Here is a 20,643-nt window from a genome sequence, read left to right on the forward strand (position 1 = left end):
GATTCTGGTCATTTTCATTGGAAAAATTGGAATTTTTCAGTAACTAATCAACAAATTTCAATTATTAATAATGATTTTCTCATATAACTATGAACAAAAGTTTATCCTTTGTTTTTTTCTCAGTCTTGTTGTTTGTGCAGCTTCCAATAAATGTATAATTTTCACATTGTACTTTAATTTGTATACTACTCATTAAATAAAACTCTTACTACCTTTTTCCTGTATTAACATTTGAATCGTTAATTCGGTATCTTTAAATGTATTATAAATCTTTTAATGAAATTTTTATCAAATTTCATTAAAGAAACAATGAACGAGATTCTACTTCTATCCATGGAAGTAGTGCGTATTTAAATAAACCACTCAATTAGATCAAATTAAAATTATTGCTTGGTTTGATCCTATAAATCTCAGATGTTTGTAAAGATTATTTTTTAAATTTAGTCTCATGGTGTACAATTTCTATATTTTGTGCAGTTGTTTTTTTTTTATTTTTAAAATATATTATCTTATCAGATTGTTCAAAAATCTTAGCATGCAAGTGTATGTTTTTGTGTATTTAACTCTATATTCCGTATTTACTTAAATAGTTTCCTTAACTGCATGCAGTGCAGTAATTAAGTTGATAAATAATAGTCTTGAAAATTTGTACACCAAAATCATTTATACTTCATTATTTGAATTTATTAAGGTCAAAGTCAAGAAGAGGTAATGCACAGGTCAGTTATAAAGAAGATTCTGAAAGTGAAGATGCTAGTGAAGAAGAAGGTGAAGGAAATGCATCATGGCAGGAAACTGCTGAAGTACCTGCAGAAGTGGATACTGCTGAGACTATTGAAAAAGTTCTTGCTCAACGACGTGGCAAAAAAGGAGGTTAGTTGATTAACATTTCTTTCTGTTACTTCATCAAAAAAATTTGCATGTAGTTTATCTAGTTGAATAAATATACTTGAAAATATTTTCAAATATTTTCTCATAAATGAAGAAATATAACTCAAATCCTTCTGCTTTTCTCTTGTTTTTAACCAAAAACTCTTTATGTTTTATAGTAAATTTATAATGTTTGATGATTATAATAATATACAGAAGAAAAAACTGCAATAGTTGTATTGAGTTTTATGTTTTTAATTAATATTGAATCAAGGAAAATACAAAGAGAATGAATATGGTGATGAAGATTGTTCTGTTATTTTTCATTTGTTTTTTTTGGGTGGGGGGGCTAGAATTGTTACGAGATTAGATTCGGTATATTTATGGCAATTATGTCTAGTTGTTTTTATTGTTTTTAAAGTAACTCAAATAAACCTATGTTGCAGATAACCATTTTTAAGTAAGTTCAGGTTTCATTTTTCCCATCAAACAAACCAATATATTACTGCTAAAGCAAAGCCAGAAGAAATGCAGTGTATGAATATATGAATGTAGGTGCTTGATTGTTAATTGATAGTTCAGCAATTTGCATCCTAGCAGTCAAATATAATTACTTTAAACATGAGTTTTTTCACTTTCTGCTTGATGGGTATTTTTTCTTTTGCTCTACAAATAGAGAGAGATTTTACAGCGATTTCTTCTTTGTCAGAATTTTTATATGGGAATTAGGATTCAAAAGCATAGGTTAGAAAATGTTAAATCTTGTTTACTACCTCAGTCGCAGATTAAAAAATATATTTATTTGATAATATTTATATCAACGATTGAGATGGTAAGCATACTTCTTACCATATTTTATTTTTATTTTCCCATATTATTATTTTTATTTCTCCTTTTAGATCAATCAATTTGAAGTGTCCCAAAAAAACATTAGCTGGTTGCTTGACGAATTAAAAAAAAATTGAAACTTATCCACTTGATTCCTACGTCTCGAGACATTAAAATTATTTATTTATTTGTTTATCTTTTATTTAAGCAGTTTACCTGCAGCAGAAATTTTTGTTACAGTGCGCATACCTGTTTTTGTGATTGTAAGGATTTATTGAAAAAATCATAGCTAAAAAGCTATTGGTTCTGGAAGGATGAAACAAAAAACAATTCATTCATATTTTCTCAAGGTAAAAGACTGCTCTAGTGGTTTATTTACCTATCCCTCTTCTTTCTATGAGAAAATTACTAATAAATTTGAACATGAAAAACAGTGAAATTTCACTTTTGGTCATTTTTTTTCAAGATGCAGAGATGGTATACTCAGTTTGAATTATTTTTTTATATGTAGGTATATGTTAGTGTTACCATAAATAATATTAATGGTGATATACTACCCCTAAATTTTTATAATATTTCAAAAATTAATTTTTTTTAAAATTCAAATTTTGGCTTCAAATAACTCTGATGGCGCTGGTGATAAAAATCTCAAATTTACACAACTTACAGTGTTTTTGTAGATGTTTATGGCAAAAAAAAGTTTCATGTGTATTGTACTAATAAAAAAGTTATAACCTCTCAAAAATTATGAAAAATCATTTTGACTTACTAAATAAGTGCTCCAAGGAGGTTTCTTGTCTTCTTTGCACTTTTGTAGCAATGAAAGTTAATTATTTTTCATATTCCTTATTTATTTTAAATTTTAATGCTGTTTGCCTTTGATCTGTACTTAATTTTTTCAATTTTGATGTAGGTGATACACCCAAAATGCTACAAGCAGCATCCAATTGGTTCAGTATTGTGACGTGGGTATTATATTGCATATTCATAGTTCTTTGTTCTGCTGAGAAAAAATTCTTTTGAAACAGTTGACACAAAGAGACTTTCCACGAACTAAACTTAAATTTATAAAAATGTGTTCTTTAAGAACTTGCTCTAATGTAATTTGTATTAATTTTTCTTAACTATTTTTTTAATGATATTTACAAACACTAGTTACATCTGAATTAACATGTAAAAAAGAAAAAGTTGTTTGTTTTTGTCACTAAATTCACAAATCTTAATGAGTCCTATTGGAACTTTACCATACACTGTTTTACCCCTCTATGAATAATGAGACTGCTGATGGTGAGGAAGGTTGAGTACTCGGTGATACAGAGTGGCTGGACCAAAGGTGCAACCATATCAGAGAGGTATCTGTTGAGAGCCAGACTAAGGAATGATTCCTGAAAGAGGGCAGCAGCTCTTTCAGTATTTGTTAAGTCGTCCGTTTAGGTCAAGATGACTTAAACCCCATATCAACATCACTCAATCTTCTGATTACTGCGCAGCTGAAAGCGATGGAAAATTACAGCTGCTTTTTTTACAAGAAAATGTAACCATTTTAAAGTATTTTCAAGTAACAAAGATTGGTAAAATATTTCGAAGGTATACTAGTCCTTCATTCAGATCTCCATGTGGGGACTACCAAGGAAGGAGTCACCAGAAAATTAAAAAATAACATTCTGTGAGTTGGAGCATGGAATGTTAGAAGTCTAAAAAAGGTTGGTAGGTTAGTAAATTTAAAGAGAGGGTAATGGATAGATTAAATGTAGATGTAGAAAGAATTAGAGCAAGGTTCGATGGGAAGAGGAAAACGACTTTTGGTCAGGTGATTTTGGAATAATTAACACAGTTTCAAATAAAGGGCAGGCAGGAGTAGGTTTTATAATGAACAAGAAGATAGGGAAGAGAGTAGATTATTTCAAAATGCATAGCGACAGAATCATTGTAATAAGGATAAAATCAAAACCTAAGCCGATAAGGATTGTTAACGTCTATAAGCCTACAAATGTGCCCATGATGATGATGAGCTAGAATGTATATGAAGAAATTGACAAAGCAATTAAACACATAAAAGGGGAAGAAAATTTAATAATATTTGGAGATTGGAATGCAAGCATTGGAAAAGGCAAGGAAGGAAATATAGTGGGTGAATACGGGCAGGGTTAAAGGAATAAAACAGGGGACCGACCTATAGAGTTATGCACAAAATATAATTTAGTAATTGCCAACACCCAGTTGATCTTAATAGAAGAATATACACATGGAAAAAGTCAGGTGATACTGGAAGGTATGAGATAGATTATATCATAGTTAAACAAAGATTTAGAAATCAACTCATCAACTGCAAAGCTTACCCTGGAGCTTACATTGATAGCGACCATAATTTAGTGATAATGGAATGTAGATTGGGGTTTAAAATCTTGAAGAAAAGTTGTCAGATGAATCAGTAGAATTTAGAGAAGCTAGAGGAAGAGGAGCAAAAGAAGATTTTTGAGGAGGACATTGCAAGAGATCTGAGTAAAAAAATATAATATAGAAAATGTAGAAGAAGAGTGGGAGAATGTTAAAAAGGAAATTCTTAGGTCAACAGAAGTGAAGTGGTAGAAATCCTTGGATTACAGAGGATATATTGCAGCTGATGGATGAATGTAGAAATAGAAGAATGCCAGTGATGAAGAAAGTAAAAGGAAATATCGATAATTAAGAAATACTATAAACAGGATGTACAAACTAGCAAAAGAAGAGTATTAAAGAAAAGTGTTCAGAAGTGGAAAGAGAAATGGACAGAGCATACAGGAAAGTTAAGGAAAATTTTATGGTACATAAATTAAAATCTAATAATGTGTTAAATAAAGATGGTACACTGATTTGTAATACGAAAGGAAAGGTCGGTAGTGAGTGGAATATATTGAAGAGTTATATGGAGGAAATGAATTAGAAACAATATTGAGATATGAATGTAAGAGAGCATTAAAAGATTTGAATGACAGAAAGACACCTGGAAAAGATGGAATACCTGCAGAATTATTGCGCAGTGCAGGTGAGGAAGCAATAGTAGAATATACAAACTGGTGTGTAATATTTACTAAAAAGGGAAAGTTCCATCAGACTTCAAAAAGAGTGTTATAGTCATGAAACCAAAGAAAGCAGAAGCAGATAAATATGAATAATATAGAACAAATTAGCTTACCTACACATGCATCAGAAATTTTAACTAGAATTCTGTACAGAATTAAGAGGAGGGTGGAAGAAGTGTTTGTAGAAGACCAGATTGTTTCAGGAAATTTATAGGGACAAGAGAAGCAATTTTAGTGCTAATATTAATTAATAGTAGAAGGAAAATTAAAGAAAAACAAAGCAACATACATGGCATTTATAGACTTAGAAAAGGCATTTGATAGTAGACTGGAATAAAATGTTCAGCATTTTAAAAAAATTAGGGTTCAAGTACAGAGATCGAAGAACAATTGCTAACATTTACCAGAACCGATCAGGAACAGTAATAATTGAAGAGCATAAGAAAGAAGCCGTAATAAAGGGAGTCCAATAAGGATGTTCCCTAACCCCGATAATTTTTAATCTTTACATAGAACTAATAGTTAATGTTGTTAAACAACAATTTAGATCTGGAGTAACACTACAAGGTGAAAAGATAAAGATGTTACAATTTGTTGATGATATAGTAATTATAGCTGATAGTAAAAAAAAATTTAGAAGAAACAATGAATGGTATGGATGAAGTCCTACAAAAGAACTAACGCATGAAAATAAACAAGAACTAAACAAAAGTAATGAAATGTAGTAGAAATAATGTAGATGGACCACTGAATATAAAAATAGGAAGAGAAAAGATTATGGAGGTAGAAGAATTTTTTATTTGGGAAGTAGAATTACTAAAGATGAACGAATCAGGAGCAATATAAAATGCTGAATAGCACAGGAGAAACAAGCCTTCAGTCAAGAAATTAAATTAATTTTTGATGAAAACAAATTATATTTCTAAACTTCAGGAAAACATTTTTGAAAGTATATGTTTGGATCGTAGCTTTATATGGAAGTGAAACTTGGAGGATCGGAGTACCTGAGAAGAAAACATTAGAAGCTTTTGAAATGTGGTGCTATAGGAAACTGTTAAAAATCAGATGGGTGGATAAAGTGACAAGTAAAGAGGTTTTGTGGCAAATAGATGAAGAAAGAAGCATTTGGAAAAATATAGCTAAAAGAAGAGACAGACTTATAGGACACATATTAAGGCATCCTGGAATAGTCGCTTTAATATTGGAGGGACAGGTAGAAGGAAAAAATTGTGCAGGCAGGCAACATTTGGAATGTATAAAACAAATTGTTTTGTTAGGGATATAGGATGTAGGGGATATACCGATATGAAACTACTGGCACTAGATAGGGAATCTTGGAGAGTTGTATCAAATCAGTCAAATGACTAAAGACAACAAAAAAAAAGAAAACTGTTTTATGACACTCTTCATTCACATGAATTCCATTGTTCTTCCATTGTTTTATGTGAAATTACTTGAAAATAGAGTAAGAATTTAACTAATTTTAATATTTGCAAATATAATATTAAGTAAAATTTATTTATTTAATAAACACTTATAAACACCGGATGAAATTTGAGGCACTGTAAAGATGTGAACAGCTCACTGACTAATGTCAGACTGACCAGTCTGTAACTGCAAAGCTAAATGATGCAATAAATGAACATGTTGCAACATTAATTTTCCTGACTACTGGAAATGACTTAAAGCACTTCATATAATTTGAACACTGCAGTCAAATGGTTCCAACAAGTTTTTATTTTAACTGCAGTAATAAGTATAAAAATAATAAAATGCCAAGAAGACAAGAAACCCCCTTTGGAGCACTTATTTAGTGGGTCAAAATGGTATCGCTTTTAACAAGTTTTTCATGATTTTTGAGGGGTTATAACTCTTATTAGTCCAATACACAAGAAATGTTTTTCTTTGCCATAAACATTAAAAAAACACTGAAAGTTGTGCAAATTTGAGATTTTTATCACCAGCCCACCCCATCAGAGGTTATTTGAAGCCAAAATTTGAATTTAAAAAAAAAATTAGTTTTCAAAAATTCATAAAAATTTAGGGGTAAGTATATTACCATTAATATTATTTATGATAAAATTACTAACATATACCTAATCTAAAAAAATAATTCAAACTATGTTTGCCATCCCTGCCTCTTGAAAAAAATTACCATAAGTGAATTTCACAGTTTTTCATGTTTAAATTTATTGGTAATTTTCACATAGACAGAAGAGAGATAGGTAAATAAACCACTAGACCAATCTTTTACCTTGAGAGAAAATATGAATAAATTGCTTTTTGTTTCATCCTTCCAGGACTAATATTTTTTTAGTTGTGACTTTTTCCGTAAACCTTTATAATCACAAAAATGGCTGCCACATGTAAACTGCTTAAATAAAAAAAAAAATAGTTTTACGGCCCTGAGACATGTAGAAACAAGTGGATAAGTTTCAATTTTTTTTTGAATTGGTCAAGCAATCACGCTTGATGTCACTTCAAATGGATTGACCCTTTTACATTCTGATGAAGCAGAGATCTCTGTAAGATCTCTAAATGTATACCTAATTCAGTTTATAGCGATAAACAGATTGAATGTATAAGTGTTCAGTAACCATGCATCTTATATTTTTTAAAAATTATACATATATTTTAAATTTAAATAAATTCAGACACCTTAAATGATCAATAAATATTTCTTACCTTGTTTGGCACATCTGATAAACCATGAGTATTTTATTGAAATTAATCTTCTTTTGGTGCGTTAAGAGAAACTGATTGTATTTTCAACAAGTTACGGGAATTGCACATGCCGATATAACATACCATGAAGATTTGCGCAGGCCCAAGTGGATCAGTTTGCACGCACCTGCATGTAGTGTCTGATTCAGTCAGTCATTCAATGCAATTGAATTACTGACTGTTTTGTAAACATAATATTGGATAAACATAATAAACGGATATTGAGTCGTAATAAATATATATTTATATACACGGATTTCTGAAGATGGATATTTTAAACTGTGAATATTGTTGTTCATATTCGTAAAACTCTATTTATATTGCAGCGTATATTTAAGTATTATTTTTTTATGAGTTAAATTATATTTTTTAATGACAGAAAATAGCACACATCAGATAAATTCTGGATTTTGCAAAAATAATTTTAAATTTACAAAAAACAAAATTTTTGATAAAATACGCTTATAAAATAAAACTATTTGTATCATATTTTTCATATCATAAGCTGCTGATAATCCTCATACCATTTCAATCGTTACTCAAAGAATTAATGTAACTAAACTAATCAAAATATATTCGATGAGCTTTGTTTTATATGGTAACGAATACTTCAATACATAAGAGTTATTCATGTTAACTTTTATTCATGGCATTTAGTGTTGTCTATTGATCGTTTGACTCTATTTAAATTTGTTTGAATGCGTAAAAAAATTATTTTTTTATTCACGCCAAAAAAGTGTAACTTCTTACATGCATACATAAGGACACAAGTTATTTTTTTATTCATTAAAATTGTTACGTATTTTTCTTGAGCTTTTTTAAGAGTTATGAAATTTTCAATTGTTTACTTACTGTGAAAGTTCACTAATATTTTAGATTAAATTTGTATGATAATAAACAAATAATAAATTCAGTTCAGTGTTCAACATCTGATTGCGAAAAATCCATAATACTGTCAGTATTAATAGATAAAATTAGAGGCTCAATTTTATTTTTTAATATTTTATCCAATTCTCAATAATTACACTTATTGTACACAACTTATTGACTTATTGGTTCAACAGTATCCATTGCATGTTTTATCCAGTTTTTCCATTCGTACTGGCTTGTTTTAGTGATGCTTTTAAGAATAAAATTTTAACATCAGATATCTTAAAAGTAGTATTTCCTGACGCATTATAACTTTTGATTTACCCCCAAATTTGGAACGGGGGGGGGGGGGTGTGGCGACTGGAACGTCACTAGCCAGGTGTCTTCCTCTATGGGGTTGGGATGTCCCCAAATTAGCTCAATTGGGTTGAGTTCATAATGATAGGGCAGTAATCAAAGCATGATTTTGTCCCCTGGATTTTGTTACATTTTATACATTTAATAAAACTCTACAATTTTATACATTTTAAAATTACTTTCAACACATAAAACCCTTGCAGTAATTGGATCTTAAATTCATCCTCTTCAAAAAATAACTCCTTTTAAAGTAAGCCACATTTTGATATCATTTCTTTTTCTGAGTCATGATAAGGGATGTTGCCCAAGACAATAACCGAATTATCTTCCAGAAGAGATAACACATCACTAAACCATTTCTCAAAAGAAATGCTGTTTGTATAGTTATGATAATCTCCTGTAGGTTTAGATTCAGAAATCCAGAGACCACCATTGACCTGGTATCACTGCCGATTTGCTTAATTATGAATGCCTTACCTTTACCCAATGTAGCCTTACTACTGGTTGATAAGCTACAGAGAAAGGCTTCTTTAGATGAATTCACACCTTGTATCTTTCCAAACAAAACTTTTCATGTTGCCTTTGTTGGTTCAAGTTTTATCCATATAATGTATTCTACAGCCTTATTTTGCCTCATTTCATTTATTTCAATGTAGTAATAATGTCTTCCCCATATACTATATATTCCTTGTGAATTAAAGCACTTTCTTGATCCATTTTTTCATATTTAAGATTTCTTACTTTCTAACAATTCATAAAATGTTATCTTTGGAAATCTGGTAGAGCGTTACCGTCATATAAAACTTGTAACACTTTGTCTATTGTAGACAATTCATTTTGAAAATGAAATTTGTGTACTTTTTTACGAATCTCTTTTATCAAATTCAATTGATCTTCAAGGTTCTGTTTTCTTATGAAACCATGATCCATTAGTAAATATATACTCGCGAATCACATTTTATACTGAAGCAACACAACTTTCAGTTAAGATAGCAGTTTTATTAATAACGCCATTGGATTACTCTGTAATTCGCTTTCATGAACATTTAAAATGATGTGTTTTTCCATACTACTTATGGACTTTTTTTGCGGTCTTTTGTTCAGAGTGGATATCAATAATCGTACAGTATTATCAGCTGAATAGGTATCAGATATGGTGCCAAAATAATGGTATAACTCAAGTCCGCTACAGACACAAATCTAGGAATACACTATATTAACATTAGTAAACTTTAAAAAATTGTGTTATATTAACTTTAAATAAAAATAGAGTAAATAAATAACAGAAACATAAAAATTGAACTCAAGAACAAAAGAGTGATAATATGGAAAGATCCAGGGTTTTAGTAAACCTGAGAAAACATAGCAAATGTAATTTCAGCTTTAATTTAATTCTTCAATCATAAAGTATGTAATTTGATATATTATTTTATTGAAATTAATCTTTACTGACCTGTTAAATTATATTTGAATTCTATTAACCACCTATATTAGGTGGTATATAATATAAACCATCTAGTACAGAATATTGAGATAAAACATATCTTTCCTTAATTTATCATGATAGTACTTTTCCAGGATCCCAAATCCCACATCCTCAGTCATTGAATTTATTTAACTAAATTTTAAGTAACCTAAAGACATTAAAATATAAAAAAATTAAAAATATATACTATATTACTTAAATAAACCAAATGGTTTACCTTTATCTTTTTTTTGGTTTACCTTTTAAATCAAACAATGATTTTAGTAATTTAATTAAATGATTCAGTCATGACTGAGGATGTAGGTAAGATACAAGGGTCGTTCAATAAGTCCTTAGAAAATCCAAGAGCTGGCACTCTTAGTATAGAAAATGGTTTGCTTTTAGTAAGCGTCTTTTGTCGCTAGAGTGCAGTTAAAGTTTCAGCTGTATCCATCACGCGTGGTTTCATTGTCATAGTCGATTGAAGCAACAAGCTATTGTTTATTTAGAAAAATGGAAAAAAGTGACTTTCAAGTGGTGATTAAACATTTATATTTAAAAGTCCTAACACCGAAAGAGATCAAAGCTGAGTTGGATGAAGTTCATAGCACATCTGCTCCTGTATTTGCAACTGTTTACAATTGGGTAATAAATGAGATTAAATGTGGCCGTACATCCGCAAAAGATGAACATTGTTCAGGACATCCAGTGGAAGTGACCACCCCTGAAATGATTGACAAAATTCACCATAATGGTTTTGAGTGATCGATGAATCAAAGTGCACAAAATAGTTGAGGCCACAGGATATCACAGGGTACAGTGTTATCAAGTTTGCACAAAAAATTGGGTGTGAAAAAAATGTTGGCAAGATGGGTGCCGTGTTTGCTCTCAGTGGAGAATAAACGCAATCGTGTGGTCGACTCTGAGGATGTTTTGGTGCTTTTTGGTCGCAGTCCTGACAAGTTCCTGCATCGATACATAACTGTGGACAAAACGTGGATACACTTCTGCACTCCAGAGACAAAGGAACAATGGGTTTTTGAAGGCGAACAGTGAAATCAGCCGGCAAGGTGATTGTCACGATTTTTTGGAGTGCATACAGTATCGTCTACACTGATTTCTTGGAAAAAGGACAAACAATAATTGGAGAGTATTATGCGTCATTATTGCACCAGTTGAGTGAAGAAATCAAGAAAAAAGTCCTCATTTGAAAAAGAAAAAGATCCTTTCCATCAAGACAATGCATGGGTGCACACATGCACAGTTCAGATGGTCAGAATTATAGAATTAAAGTTTAAATTTAAAACATCCACTGTATTCACCAGATTTGACTTCCAGTGATTTTTTTTATTTATTTCCAAACTTGAAAAAATGGCTTGGCAGGCAACAGTTCACGTCGAACAAGCAGTTCATCACCCAAACAGATGCTTATTTTGAGGACCTTCTGAAATCCTACTTTTTGGATGGTTTAAAAAAGTTCGAGAAACGCGTAGAGAAGTATATAGAGTTAAAAGGAGATAATGTTGAAAAATAAAAAAAAATTATACTAAATAATGTGTTTTTGTATCTTTTTTGAAGGACTTTTGAAAGATCGTCGTATGTCTTATCTCAATATTCTGTTGGTGGTTTATGTTCATAGAATTAAAAATATTTATATTTTTTTAAATATATATAAAGTATTGTAATGTGGCAGAATTTATTTCAGGCTAACCATTTTTTATTTAAAAATTAATGTTAAATGGCAGAATTTACTGTATATATTTATTTTATAGTGGTTGGAAACGCAACTACATTGTATGCTGTTGAAGAAAATGGTGATCTTAATGAAGACTGTGATGCTAATGATTTGGAAATTACAGAAATGCAATATCTTATTAAATGGAAAGGATGGTCACATATACATAATACATGGGAATCAGAACAGTCACTTAAGGACCAAAAGGTACATTGCCAAGTTTTAAAATTTATTAACATTTTGCTTTTTCTAATTTTTGTGTAATAATATCTCTCAAATATATAGATTATATATTATTTTAACTTTATTTATATATATATTCATAACATTTTTTTTTAAATCTTATTTAGACACTGCTTAATTTACTAAATTTTAGCAAAAATTGAATTTGCTTCTCTGTCTGAGAACCCATAATTTGGTGACACCAAATGCTTTAACAGCATTAACCACTATCTCTATATAACTGGATAGAGGATCCTTTTGGCGTAAAATACAACTAAGTGTTCAATATTGAAGCATAGCCCAATGCTGTAGAATGAGTGGCTGGGAACTAAATTAAACAATTGTATGCTTGGACGACAATACAAAATCAGAACTCTTCTACTGTATCGTTTTAAAACATGGTTTTATCCCAACTCTTACACTTCGTTCAAATTGTGTAATAAAACTGATTCCTTTGTGAATATAAAACAAAATAACTGATTTAGATGTCATATAAAATGATTTTGTTACAGCGTTTTAAAACTGACGCAGTACATAACCAGTTCCAAGACTAAATGATCTGAAAAGGTTAATAATAATTGAAATAAATTTAAAAACCTAATAAATGTTATACATTCTTAAAAAATTCAGATAATATAAGTAATAAATTTTTAAACTTAACAAATATCAATTTTAATGATGAAAAATTAATCATCACTAATTCATTTAAATTCAACTTAATTGATAATAATAAAATTAAAATTATTAAGAATATGGTTGTAGATTCTGAAAAAAAATTCCAAAAGAATGAATCCTACAGATAAGGGACAATTACATACTATTATCAGCTACAATATCCAAAAAATTAAAAATACAAAATGTATTAATAAACAAACAAATTAAAAGAACAGAGGAATAATGTGAAAAAGATTAATTTTAGTAAAATAATAAATGTGAGTTTATATATATATATATTTTTTTTTTTAATAATTGGAATTCAAGGCAGGAACCTTCTGGACAAATGGTTTGGACACTACTACATCACATAGGTTGATGGGTTATTGACCAGTTTGGATTATTATAAAGTTTGAAATTATTATTTATTGTAAAACTACAAAATATGTTTAATAGCATGTTATTCTAATTATTTTTTAGCAGATTGTAGCAACCACTTTCTTTTACCTTCTTGCTGTAAGGCTTAAATATAAATAGGCCATTCGTATTATAGATAATTGTAATAATCATTTAGTTAAAAGTAATTAGTTTTTATTAAGGAAGTAATAAAGTAATAAAATAAAGTAATAAATGTTACTCTAATGTGTATAAATTTAGTTCTTTATTAAGAGAAATGAAAAATTTCTTGTGAGTAAACTGTGGCATGTTTAATAATTTATATTTTCTGTTACTTTATTTTACAGGCAAAAGGCTTAAAGAAACTAGAAAATTTTGTAAAACGAGAGGAGGAAATAAGATTCTGGAAGCAACACACTACTCCAGAAGATATAGAATATTATGAATGTCAGTTGGAGCTACAACAGGAATTGCTGAAGAGCTACAACCACGTCGAAAGAATAATTTGTTAGTAGAGAGTAAAATTGTTAAAGTTATTTTCATCTAAAATTGAATGCTAAAAGTTGCAGTTTTATTTTATGTGGATGATTAATGCACCTTTTGAACTGTAAGCTTGTGCTTGTATTTCAAATGGAATTTTATTTTCATGCATTTTAATTTATTGATTATAAAAATAATGTAAAAATTTAACCTTAACAATAATAAATTTAATCCAAAGGATCTAGTACTTCAATGCTAGGTTATGGTCAGGGATATACATTAAGAGTGGGATAAGAAATAAAAATCACTTTCTATAATTACAGAAGTCAAATCAGCATTATTACATTTTTATCAATGTAAACTTATGATTTTATAATTAAATCTGATAAAGAATAAGCAAATGAAAATGAAACTGTAATACATTTATTAAAATTAATAATACACCAAATCATTAAGTAGTTATTTATACCAATTCATTATTGCCAGTGCCTGCAAAAAGTTTTAGGTCATAAATACACCTTCTTTCCCCCAAAAAAAAAACTGATCGGTTTCAATGATTTTTGTTGGAAAAGATGTTTTTGAGTAATTTTTTCCTACAAATTTTTTATACACAAAAAATTATTTTTTGTCTTCATCATTGCTTAATGTGAGATTATCATTGTGTAACAATGTATATCTCAAACTCATTCTGATATTCAAAGTATACCTAACTTTTTTTTGTGTTCAGTCATTTGACTGGTTTGATGCAGTTCTCCAAGATTCTCTATCTAGTGCTAGTCGTTTCATTTCAGTATACCCCTACATCCTACATCCCTAACAATTTGTTTTACATATTCCAAACGTGTTGCCTGCCTACACAATTTTTTCCTTCTACCTGTCCCTCCAATATTACTGGTTTGATGCAGCTCTCCAAGATTCCCTATCTAGTGCTAGTCGCGTTTCATTTCGGTTTATCCCCTACATCCTAAAACCCTAACAATTTGTTTTACATATTCCTAACGTTGCCTGCATACACAATTTTTTCCTTCTACCTGTTCCTCCAATATTAAAGCGACTATTCCAGGATGCCTTAATATGTGTCCTATAAGTCTGTCTCTTCTTTTAGCTATATTTTTCCAAATGCTTCTTTCTTTATCTATTTGCCACAACACCTCTTTATTTGTCACTTTACCTGATTTTTAACATTTTCCTATAGCACCACATTTCAAAAGCTTCTAATCTTTTCTTCTCAGGTACTCTGATCGTCCAAGTTTCACATCCATATAAAGTAACCTAATATACCTAACCTATTAAAGTAACTTATTTGTATACTTAACAAAAATTTAAAAAATTAATTGGATAACATAAAATAAATTATAATTATCAGATACTGGACTGACTGTCTTAGCTTATTTTCAGTAACAATTTACTTATATTCTATTTTTTCTTTTTTTTAGATGCAGGTTTTACATCATCTTTACATGTCACTTTTTCCATTCAGGTAGTAATTTTATTTCCTGTTCATATTAAAACAAAGACATTAAAAGAAGAAATAAAAATGAATACTAAGTCCCATTTGTAGAAATTTGGATTTATATCTACTGTTTTATTATTATCAATAAATTATTACAGTTGTTTTTACGTTTTTAAAATTTGTCAGTTTTTATAAATTTTAATTCTCGTTATATTAGTTTATCATTTTTAATGTTAAATTGCATTAAACTTAATTTTTTTATACACAGGTGTTCATAAAGTCCTGCAACCTACATGTTACAAAATATTTATTTAATGATAAGAGTAATTAAATTATGTGATACAGAAAGTTAACCAAACTATATCTTTAATTTTCTTTTCCAAATTACCACCTTGAAGATTGATGCAGATGTTAATTCCTTTCTTTATATACCGTGAATTTTCCATAAAAGTTGCTGCACTGATTGCAGGGATGCTGTCTTCAATAAATATTTTCTATCAATTCTTCCATAATGTGAGAGTTGCTCTTGAAAACAATATCTTTCAGATTGCTATTTAAAAATGAAAATTTGGGGTGAGGTACAAGGAGGCCGTATTCGCAGGATCGATTTACATGGTCGAAAATTTCATGTAACTCCATAGTTTAATTTGTAGTAATGCAAGTAGCATCATCTTGTAAACAGCAATTTTGCTTTTCGTTTTAACAAACACAAACTTTCTTAGAATCCAATGACCTTTTGTAATAACTATGAAGATTCTCAGAACTCCATACTTTGTGTTTTGGATGTTAATGTGCATATCCATAAAGATGAAACAGTTTCATTTTAATAAAAAGTATTGTTCAAAACATGTTGTATGCCACCTCAAATGAAACATTTGAATCGCCTGTTAATGTAGGGTTCTCAAATGCATTACTCAAAAATAAGTATGAAGATCTCTTTGAGTTTTTATATTTTTGTAAACAACTCTGATGGAAAATGTTTGTTAATAGCTTTCCTGGAAAATACGCAAACTGTCATCAAGGTAACACTTATAATATTTACTATCAGCTACATTTTCTGTTTAACAAAATCTAGATACTATATAAAAAAAATAATGATTGATACTATATCATGGGGAAATTAGTAATAAAATCATTTTGGCAAAGTAAGACAGAGTTCCACAATTAACATATACTGGGCGTGTTTATTGCACTATAGTCAGTCGAACTACTGATACAGAGGGGGGACAAGTTGCATGATCTACATGTTATGATATTGTCTAGTAAAGTCTCTGTAAAATGTCCGACTTCCCAGGAATCCTGCAACAACAAACTCACAAGTGTAAGGTTGGTGTCCGTATTGTGTTTTTGTGAATATGAACTTTATGAATCTTATAAACACTGTGGAGAATTATTATTATAAATGTTTAAAATTCTTCAAAATAATTTAGTTAATTTTTTTTTTAGCTTACAGAAGTGAACCTAGTGAATATTTCATAAAATGGGAATCTCTTCCATACTCTGAAGCAACATGGGAAGATGCAGGGTTAATAGAAAGAAAATGGCCAAAGAAAATTAAAGAATTTCGTGAAAGGGAAGATTCCAAAAGAACTCCATCTAAACACTGCAGAGCATTAAAATCACGTCCCAAATTTACAAAGATTGTGGACCAGCCTGAATACATGGGAGGAGATCAGGTAATGGTAATGTACATTTTTGCATGTTTCATTTATTATTAATTAAAATTGGAATATTATTTATATGCTGCATAGATAAATTAAAACTTAAAAAAAAAACAAACAAATGCCATTTATATTACCCGTGTAAGCCAAATTCATTTCATCCTTTTATACTTGATTGATACAAACTTAATGTTTTCTTATTTGCTCCCAATTTCAATAGTAAATTTTTAATTCTCGGCTATTTGGATTGTTTTTATTTTAAAAAGTTATGCCAGTGGTAAAATAGAAGTATAAACGTTGATAATTTGTTTTGTTTGGGACTGCAGTGATGATAAATTAGGAAGTAAATGAATTATAGAACAGACAAAAAATATTAAAATAAATAAAAATTTTACCTTGCGGTATTGCCCAAAATAAATTATGTTAATTTACAATTGTTATTAAAATATACTTAATACATTATTTTAATTTGTAATCCTGTTCCATTAATTTGAATTTTATTATTTAAAACACATTATAATAAATGTAGTTATGCATAGTTAGCCTTAAAAAATTAATAAAATTACTACTGGATTTTATTAAAGTTTACACTTGGTAATTTTTTTTTAGTTTTTTAAATTCTGTAATTTTTTATTATCCAACTGTCTTGTTTCTGCTATATAAGATTGTCTTTCTTAGCAGAAAACTTGATGATTAGTTTTTATTTAATTTTCTTATCCATATATCTTTTTGGTTATATTTCAGTTTATGAATTAATTTATAGAAATTATAAAATAAATTTTTCAAGTTAATTACATTTACCATTTATTATTTATTGTAAGCTATTATAATCATAGTCATTTTAACCTTATAACATACTTATTAGCAATTAATTCAAACATTTTTTCCAGTAAGATGGCATTTGTATTCTTTGAGTTCCAAATACTTTTAATACCACCGCATGAAGGGAATGTTTAAAAGCGTATTCTTTTGGGCATTGGGATCATCTTGTCGCTTAATAAATCCAAATTAGTCATGTGGTGACTACTTGACTCACCCTGTGTCTCTTTTGTTTATCAGTTGTTTTGGTAAACCGTTTTGCTGAAGATTCCCATTGTATACAGCTCCTATGGTTGTTCAGGTATGACAAATATTTACTACATTTGACCTCAAATCATTGATATATATGCTATGTATCAGTGTATGTTTCCTCACTGGCAACTTATACCATTGCATTATCACCTTATATTGTCTGCTTTCATGAAGATGGACACTACTTGGCTGAAATTTCAACAGATTTTTTGTAATTTTTTTTGAAAGGTAAATCTAGTCATGGTGATAAACATTGATGGATTTCAAATTAAGTTGGTTCATTAATTGTATATTAATGGCTGGTTAAGAAACTTAACCATCATGACCTTATCCATTGTGTTTCAGTTACTGCATTATCTTAGCTCTTTGAAACACATTTCTGCTGCATTCTTAGCAACCTATGAATTAAAAGGAATTGACAATCTGATTAAATCCCAAAATGGTTTAATCCACTTTGCATTCTGGCAATCTTCACAAACCATGCTGTCACTTCATTATGTGTACTCTTTTATTTGAAAGCAGTTGGCAACTGCTTTCAACTAAGAGCTAAGCATCAAGATATTGCTTGCTGTAGATTTGAATACATGGTTAAGGTAGAGTAAAGTTTTGCCATATGTGGTTAAGTTTTCCAGATTAAAATGGATCTTTCATTTTATCTAATGAGCTCCAATATTATCCCCTGCTATATAACTGCCATGTCATGGGATGTGAAGAACGTTTTTCTTTGTGATAACATATGTTATGAAAAATTATGAAAATTTAAACTAAAGAGCAGAATTGATTATATTTTAAAGTGGCTGAACTGAATCAGACAAATTTAATAATTTAAAATCTTTTTAGATTTACATTTGAAAACTTTTATTAATGATCTGTAATGAGTTTTTTTAAAGTGACTTTAATTTGGCTAATCCATTAAAATTTAACAAAAGAAGGCTAATTGAAGATTTACTGATTCTTGTACATAATTAAAGATAGATTTTCATTAAAAAAAACATGATTTCTTACGTGGACTATCCATAATCTAAAACACTGACAATAAATTGCATGCTGTTTTTAAATGCTGTAATTAAACCTTTTTTATTTAAATTTAAAAATTTTTCAATTCATTTATTAATTGAATATTACAATTTTTTTAAGGTTTTGGTGTTAAGAGATTACCAAATTAGTGGTCTCAATTGGTTGGTTCATTCTTGGTGTAAAGAGAATTCAGTTATTCTTGCAGATGAAATGGGTTTAGGGAAAACAATTCAGGTGAGTATTTTTTTTTCATATGCTATTTTGATTTTTACTGGTGTACTTTATGTATTATGTGTTTAGTAATTATTTATTTATCTAATCATCTTTGTACAAAGTGCAGTTCTCTTTCTATCTATCTCAATCTCTTGCGTTGTATGAAGTTTTTTCAGTACTATTTTTGAGCTGGTGGTCGAGTGTGTACATTCCCCAGTTTATCTATCTAAGGCCTTTGACTATATAAACCATGATTATCTTTAATGAAGCTGAATGCACATGATTCAAAAATAATTTTTATAATTTATTAATAGAAATTTTGAAAGCTCTAAGTTTCTGAAGTAAAATTTATTTAAAATTCAGTTTTATTAACCAGTATGTTTTAAAATGTAAAATAACTCAATATTAGGACCCCTATTTTTCTTAATTTAGTACAGGATGCAGCAGAACTGACTAGGCGTAAACAGTTAGAAGAGGTGTCATGCTTGGGCAGTGGTAAGGATAGGCAGGTGCATGCGATCTCTCTCTGTTCTGTCGGTGATGCCATTTCAGTAGCGAACATGGTATGGACCAGAGTACATCGGGCTTTGCTATGAGCACATATTTTGAAAACAACTGATCTGTGATCACTACAAAAGAGCTTTTCGGTGACAGTTCAACATTCTGTGCAACAATACAGTTTCCTAATACGAACACAATTGTGCCCTTGGGTTAGGCAGCTGGAGGAAACTGGTAGCATACTAAGAAGAGGTACACTTGGTTGACACATGTCCATCAGAACACCAGAATATGTGCAGCTAGTGAGAGCAACAATTGAGCAGTCAGTCAGAACATTCTGCTTAGAGGTATGCTGTTGCCTTGGGGATGTCAGACTACAGTTTGAGGAGAACGCATTTCGATTTGAATTTTCAACTCTTCAGAATAATGATGTCTCAGGAACTGATTCCTACAGACTATGCTAACTGCCAAAATTTGTGTAAGCAAATGTTTGCACAGATCACTTTTGAGGCAGCTTTCTTTGGTAGTAACGAGACATTTTCACCTCAGTGGCTGTGAATAAGCAAAATTTCCAGTACTGGGCTGAAAATACTCTGGAAAATACTACTGTGCTAAGAAATTAGATTACCTTCGTTCGTAGTTAAGTGTTACGTTGCTGAGAATTTTTTTTTGTTGGTTAGAATAAACATAAAATTATATACATTATGCTTCATTTACTTGTATTGCATATGAGTTTTGGGAATATTCTGCTAGTTACAAACAGGCTTTTGTTGCACAGAAAAAAGTTCTAAAAGTTGTAGTGAAGGATTCATGTAATTCCACTAATGAAAAAATAAATATTCCTCCCTTGCCCTGTATTTTCTGCTAGTTTTAATTGTTTAAAAGAATTTAATATAGAATTGATGTATTAGAGCTCATGATGGAGATGTTGACAAGATTTAACGTGAATAAGTCAGCACTAGTGAACATAAAAATAATCTAATACAAAAAAAATTCATTATATGGACATGAAATTATTAATAACATTTATTAGATTTTTTATTCAATAATATTTTTACAGTATATCT

At 29.6% G+C, this 20,643-nt stretch overlaps 1 protein-coding gene across 2 annotated transcripts in view; it reads left to right on the top strand.

The window, feature by feature from the left end:
• Positions 1-20,643, top strand: part of Chd1 (chromodomain-helicase-DNA-binding protein 1) — a 122,905-nt gene that overhangs the window by 39,544 nt on the left and 62,718 nt on the right. The window contains exons 6-10 of one of the 2 annotated variants that reach the window (XM_075360112.1): positions 692-873; positions 11,949-12,118; positions 13,531-13,690; positions 16,563-16,798; positions 18,986-19,099. In XM_075360112.1, the coding sequence (XP_075216227.1) occupies positions 692-873; positions 11,949-12,118; positions 13,531-13,690; positions 16,563-16,798; positions 18,986-19,099 (862 nt within the window). The remainder of the gene's footprint in view (positions 1-691; positions 874-11,948; positions 12,119-13,530; positions 13,691-16,562; positions 16,799-18,985; positions 19,100-20,643) is intronic. The other variant, XM_075360113.1, reaches the window with a different exon arrangement.

This window comes from Lycorma delicatula, chromosome 3, assembly GCF_047948215.1.
Source record: "Lycorma delicatula isolate Av1 chromosome 3, ASM4794821v1, whole genome shotgun sequence".
NCBI lineage: Eukaryota > Metazoa > Arthropoda > Insecta > Hemiptera > Fulgoridae > Lycorma > Lycorma delicatula.